The sequence below is a fragment of the Stegodyphus dumicola genome, chromosome 1 (genome assembly GCF_044657685.1).
Source record: "Stegodyphus dumicola isolate Sdum_Otavi_A_Nest chromosome 1, ASM4465768v1".
Lineage (NCBI taxonomy): Eukaryota > Metazoa > Arthropoda > Arachnida > Araneae > Eresidae > Stegodyphus > Stegodyphus dumicola.
The window spans coordinates 85,178,429-85,185,458 of record NC_140768.1 but is presented as its reverse complement, the minus strand read 5'-3'; the positions used below and the strand labels follow the sequence as shown (position 1 = coordinate 85,185,458).

General features: G+C 29.2%; 1 protein-coding gene across 1 annotated transcript; it reads right to left on the bottom strand.

Moving 5' to 3' along the window:
* Positions 1-299: 299 nt before the first annotated feature.
* LOC118196508 (adult-specific rigid cuticular protein 15.7-like) lies at positions 300-4,618 on the bottom strand. Its single transcript, XM_035367971.2, has 3 exons — positions 4,577-4,618; positions 2,389-2,490; positions 300-835 (listed from the first exon to the last, which is right to left on the bottom strand). Exons 1-3 carry the CDS (start codon positions 4,586-4,588, stop codon positions 401-403), a joined length of 549 nt encoding a protein of 182 aa, XP_035223862.2. The 5' UTR covers positions 4,589-4,618; the 3' UTR covers positions 300-400.
* Between the last annotated feature and the right edge of the window lie 2,412 nt (positions 4,619-7,030).

The following is a 7,030-nucleotide window of genomic DNA, read 5'->3' as shown; positions in this document are numbered from 1 at the left end:
TAATGCTTACATGCATAAACTGCAAGCTTATACAGTCCTAAAGTCTCATATGGATGAAATTCATAAATGCTACACAACAATACTCGCAACTTCCTCTTCTGAGAAAACATTTATAAAAAATGTATTTTTGAAATTATAAATTCTTCATTCACCAGAAATAAAATGATTTATTTACCACAATATAATCACGATTTATAACAGCAATAAATTAAATTTTGAAGGAAATCGGAGATGATACAGCACTGACACCTTCCTGCTTTCAAAAAACATTTTTGAAACTCTATTTTTGAAAATATTGATTTTCCATTTGCCAGAAATAAAAAGATTTATTCACCGTAACATAATCACAATTTACAATAACAATAAATTAAATTTTGAAGGAAATCGGAGAATTTATGTTTTAATAGATCAGAGCCTTGCCAATACCAGCTCCATATCCGTATCCCAGACCATAGCCATAGCCCAGAGCGGCTCCATGTCCAATGGCACCTCCATATGTAACAGGAGCTGCAGCAGCTACAACTGGAGCGGCGACAGCATGTCCATAGACTGCAGTGGCAACAGGGGCAATGTGATCGACAGATGGTCCAGCGTAAGGGCTAGCGATGAGGGCTGCAGCTGGGGTGCTGGCAGCGGTTCCTGGTTCGTTGGTCTTGACGGCAGCACGGAATCCAAGTTTATCAGCAACGTAGTCTACGCGTCTGGCTCTGCCGTCGATGTCGTGGATGGTGTAGGTTCCCTTCTTGTTACCATAACCATCACCTACTTCAGATCGGGAGTTGGAAGCTCCGAGTTTGTCAACGATGTCATAGTTAAAAGCATAGTTTCCATAAGCCTGGAATAAAAGACATTATTTACTAAAAATACTTCAAAGGAAATTAAAACTACTATTTAAAAATGGAATTAAACGAACTAGAAATGAATGAACCTCGAAGGAATTACGTGAAATCGTATTTATCGATTCCATTCATAACAGAAATCTCTTCATTCTCTTACACGACATGTTAACAAAAATGAAAGTTTTACCTAACCTTGCATCAAAATATTTACACGTTATCCTGAATTTGTCCAGAGAAACTTGACGTGAATAATCCAGAAGCATTAGAATTGTGATAGCTGAGTACTATTGTTGATATAGAAAATGGGAACTAAAGTAGAGTTTGATAGAGTATTATGTAACACCCGATATAAGTTTTCTGAATGGCATTTTTACGGACAAAGACACATTTACCGAAAAATTTTTTAAAAGCACCATGGATTTGAAGTAAATAAATAAAAATCCTAATCTTTTTTTAAATTAAATTTTTTTAATAATTAAGTTAATAATAAAGAGTAGTCTAAATTATTAGTCTTAATATTAAGTCTAAATTAGTAGTCTTAATTATTAAAAAACTAATAAAGTTTTTTTAATAATTAAGTTAATAATAAAGGTCGTTTTATATTTGTCGAAGAAAGGCTTTTAACTGCTGACTAATTAAAATTTATATCTTGAATTGGTAAATTATACTAGTGAGTGAATCGCTTTTATAAAGTATTGCAAATATTATGATATATTGCGTTAAGCAAATTTCTGAGGCTAAATAGAAACCTGAAACTAAAACTTTCATCAAAAGTTAAATTGGAATAAATTATTTAATGCCATAAAATATACATGAAAACGAGTTTTACTCCGAGTTCCGACAGAGGGGATAGAATCTCATGAAATCTATACCTATATGCTTCTGTTAGAAATTTGCGGAGAGAAATTTTTGAAAATTGTTTATAACTCTATTTCTCATCATATCGTACTTCTTGAACTAAAAATTACTCACCAATCGCTCAGTGTAAGACATTAAATCAGCCAGTATATATATATATATCCGGAATAAAAATCTTCTCATGACTCTCTTTCCGTATATTAAATACATTTTCACATAATTTAAATATTGCATGCTGTAGATGATGTTTCCAGCTCCGTTTCCAATTCTAACTGTAAGGATGTAATATTTATTGTAAGCTACATTTTTATAAATTATTTTCAGAGCTTGAGAAAAGAAAAAAGGATTTACTCAATTTTTGAAAAACGTTTTCATTCAAAATTTTTCAGGTGTAGAGTCCATTTATTGTTACTTTAAAAACTTTTCATAACATTTTATTAATTATTGCGATATTAAGACTTCAACTAGCAACTCTGGAAAACGAAATTTCTGACTTCTGGTAAATAATTAACAAACATCTTTCAAAAATTAGCTTTTAATAAAAACTGGTAAGTAATCATTCTCGGTATACTAATATTTAAAATCTATAATAATTACGAATTTCTTTAATAATTACGAATTTCTTTACATAATTTCAATAGATGTTTTGCAAATAATAATTGTTTAAACACTTTAAAGAAAATGAACTTACATCTTGTGTCCTAGAACTGGCGCTGACTCCAGTACTAACAAGGGGTGCCTTCAGAAGAACACTAGCATGGGAAGCTGCAAGAGCAGCGCACAAGAAAACAACCTACAAGAAAATAAATAACATTACCTTAGGAAACGCAAGGAAACAAATTTTGAAAAAAAATTGTATTTAAATTAAACATCCTGTTGGGAAATTTTCAGAATATGACAAAAATTTTACACTGTTTTTGTATCACAACTGTAAAATTAAACAGCATTCATTTAAGTCCAAATAACAGGAAATGAAATGATTCGAAAGATTTAGGACTAGAAAACGGGAAAAGGAATTTTATACTCCTATGAGATGCTTGTCTCCAAATAAATTAAAAAAGTATTTTAAAATAAATAAATTAAAATAAATTAAAAAAGTATTTTAAAGTGATTTGAATATAAAAGTATTAAGTAAGTAATATTTGCAAGCTTACTCTTTTATAAACATAATGGAATGCTAGAAACATGATTATATAAATTCCATATACCTTGGATTAAAAAAATATTTATTTTTATTTCCTGATCTACTTAAAAAATAAATGTAGCGCAGACGGGAATATTCAGTTTCTATTTATCTCGTTGTTAGATTAAATTCTGATAACTTACTGGCTATTAGTATAAACCTATCAGTACAAAATTTTATATGATAAGTCTCTGCTTTAAATTTATTTTACGACTTCATAAACTCCGATTTTTCTTAAGTGGCAATTTAATTTTAATTGAATATCCTAAAATCAAAATGAATGAATTAATTAATGTATGTTACATGTTTAAATTTTTGAAAAATTGCAAGAAATAACAAATTTAATAGCATAAGCTTATCTGAAGATTCAAACTATTATAATTATTTCAATTTTTGATATTTCTAACCGAATTAAATTCTCTGCTTTATAGTCAATACGAAATCAAAATGCACACATACAAAGTTTTTTAAAAAAAGTTGTGAAACTTCCTTTCGTTCAACTATTATCTCCCTATTTTGTTTGTATGAATGATTGAATACTTTCTTTAAATGCGTTTTAGTAGTTTTAAGATAAGCATAGAGAATGTGTTTATTTTTAGTTGAAAAATTTTGATAATTCGAAATGCTCTAGAAAAATAAGTACTAGAGAAAAAGTAACAGCATTTTAGACTGAATTATGTAAATGAATTTAAAATTTAATTTTCGCAGTAACAGTTTTATAGCTATAAAGCATAAAATACTCTTTCATTGCAACCTATTGCATAATTTAAGATAAAATGTTACGTCATTTAAAATGCGTTATTTACGTTATTTAAGATGCATTACTTTTACGTTTTTTAAGATAAAAGTATTTTTTTCGCTCTTTCACGCAGTTTTATAAATAAAATTTGCATAAATGATTTTGCTTATTGTATCGAGCTGATGCTTATGTTTATAAATTTTCAAATCTACAAGTTAAAAATAGAATTTTTATTAATGTTCTGCTCGTTAAACTTATTTTAATAATAAAATGCGCGATAATTTTATCAATGAATGGGAAATCATTGCTACTAAAGTACTAATTTATAGAATAGAAGATAACGTAATTTTAAATTTCCGAAAAGAAATATTATTAGAAATTACAAAATATGTTTGCTATATATACTTATGAATTGCGAGAAACCTTACACCAGTTTCTTCATCAGTTTCAATACAATTCTAAGAAAATTTACGTCCTATAAATTATCAAAGGCACTGATATCAATACTGTTTTTTACATTAAAGTTTCAACCTTAAATATGATAATGAATTCGACGAATTTTTGCAAATTTTCGAAAACTGTGAAAAACATGAAAGAAAAAAGAGATTTTTTTCTCTCAAAATAACAATAATATTTGACAGATATTAAAACGAAAATAAATGCCACGAGAAAGATGTCATGAGAGAGAGTCCATATCACCTCTTTTTCGCTTCATGACTAATGCCATTTTGATTTCAAATAATTAATTTAGTGTGTTTTTAGCTCAAGAAAGAAAATGAAAACATTTAAATTAAATTATGTTTATTATTTGGGTAAAATCACTAACCTTTCCATAGACGCTATATTACAACTAATTCCAAATTTCATAATGGGGGAAAATTTCAAATTATGTTAATGTAAAAAAGTCAGTTAAGTTTCATTAATGCAAATTATCTATAAAACTAAATCTGTTCTTACCTTTGCGATCATGGTGAATGTGTGATTTCTATTTCCAGAATGAAAACCTTACACTTCTTCTAAGCTTTTATATTCCTCGTAATCGGTTTTTTAGGTCATTTTTAATTATCAAAAGTAATTATCGATTTTAAACCTGCGAAAACCGGAAGGAAACCTTTTTTCTGGATTTACAACAAATATGGCATTGACAATGTCGCGACCTTGCCGTTACATAAACAGTAAACTTACCTACACTGAATGCAGTCCATATCACCTATTGAATTCCCTTCGAAATGGCATTGAGCCGTATGGTTCAGATTTACCTTTAGCAAGTTTTGTTTTCATATTTTTAATAGACTAGTTTTTCAACACAATCATGAAATCTTTTGTATCAGTCTTTCGTTATTTGTAAGAACATACCTTTTAATCTGAAATGCGACGAAATGTGAAAGCCCGTTTAACGTGTGTGTATCGAAGTGCAATCAATCAGTTTTTTACGATGTTTAAGAAGATAAAAAAAAGTACGTAAGCTAAAAAATAAACAAACTTTGCTCCTTTTTACTTACTTGTACAAAGTAAGTAAGTATTGTAATCGCGAAAAGTTTCAGGCAGCATATTTCAACGAAAATATCCATTTTGACCGCTATCGAATGCAATTTAACGATGTCTTTGCGTGATATCTGTACGTAAGCACAGAATAAAATACTCTTTTCCTTCAAAAAAATTATAAAACTGCTTTAAAATTAATTCTGAAGAGAATTTTTCGTGGCGTCTGTACGAACGTATCTCGCATAACTCAAAAACGAGTAGCCTCAGAACGTTGAAATTTTGTATATAGGACTGCTATAACATGTAGATGTGCACCTCGTATTTTGGTTGCAATCGGCCGCCCCAAACGTATATAAATATATTTATATATATATCCACTTTGTTACCCGGCTCAGTGATCTCAGTTTCTTTACTCTTATATGTTGGTAAATTGTACATTTTTTGCTTTAAAAATGATTGAATTATGTTGTTTTTATCTTCCGGTTAAGGATTTTATGCCTTTAGTAAATCTGTGTGCAATATTTTTAGAATTATCAGCAATTTTAAAGTTGTTTAATTGCCGCTAAGCCTGTTTTTAATGGCGGCCATTGATGTTTACATTTGAAACAAATTTAAATTAAATTTGGATTTGTCGCCAATCTAGAGAAACTTAGCTTCGCAACAACAAAGATAACGCATTCATTTATTATTGCCAATTAAATCGTACTTAATTCTTTCTGGAATTTTTTCGAGGAAATAAGCGTTTGAGATTTACTTCGTAATTTTTAATATAGATATTTTGAGTTTTTATGTATTTTTGCCTTCTCGCGAAGTGAGAACTGAATTAATTAAATGAGAAATACTCAATCGTCTGTGAAAAACTGTTTCTGTTTTGTTTTGTTTGCTTAATTTCTTTATACATAGTTCTAGCTTTATTATAGTATTTGAATAGAACATGTGGCAACGATTAGATAATTTTTTAAATGATATACATTTTCTGCATTCTGAGTTATAATATGAATGAAATATAATACTGTTTATAAACCTAGTGCCAGAGTGTTGCTATGATAAACAAAGTGAATTTTAAAGAATGCATTTATTCTATTGTGGTTTATGCGCTGTCGGCGAAGTAGGTTTAACTCAATCTCATAAGTTTAAATAAAATGCAAGAAAAAATGCGTATAATTTAATATTCCGTACAAGGAAGTCATGTGGTGTACACATCAGATTTTTTTTATTGCTAAAACATTACTTACAAAAGTAAATATCTGCTAACCAAAGTAAACACCTGGAAAGGTATAATCTTAAAAAAAATCAGCGATTTTTTTTTCATTAAAATTTCAGTAAATATTTTTTTGATAACAAATTTCGTTTCAAATCGATTACCACTAACCCTACAGAAAGGGATTTTAACAACTAATTACAGACGAGAATGTAAACAACAAAGCTATAGGATTTTACGAGTGGTAAATACTGGTGTTGTAATGAAACTAAAGACATTTAAACTTGCTCCTGAATAATTACAGTGTGTCGAGACTGAGCTCGTGGTCAGAGAAGACAACATGTGGTAACAAAATGCTATTTTCCAGTACTTTTCCGATTTTGAGTAAAAGCGTTTCCGTAGATGGAATCTAAACTTGTCAACTCTTGACAAGGTTACGAAACACTGGTGGTTCTTCATGAAATTTGTTCTTTGTAATTAAACCAGCTAGCTGTATATGATTTTTATCTTTTTTCATGTGCGTAACTAATAAGTTATCATCAAATAATCTTCCTCGAAGTCATCCTTTCTAAAGCAGATACCTCTTAGAGTTCTTTGCTGAGGTAAATAACTTAATGTATCTAACAGCAGCATAAAAATCATATAATTTAATTAATTCTTTAATCTATTTTAATTAACTAACAGGGAAACTTCAAATATTTGGAAAGTCTGAAGTCATAGCCCGT

Bases quoted from the DNA above. Each gene is read 5' to 3' on its own strand.
- LOC118196508 (XM_035367971.2), bottom strand. The intron at 836-2,388 runs GTAAGTTCATTT...CTTTTATTCCAG, and splicing joins CCAGTTCTAGGACACAAGAT to GCTTATGGAAACTATGCTTT.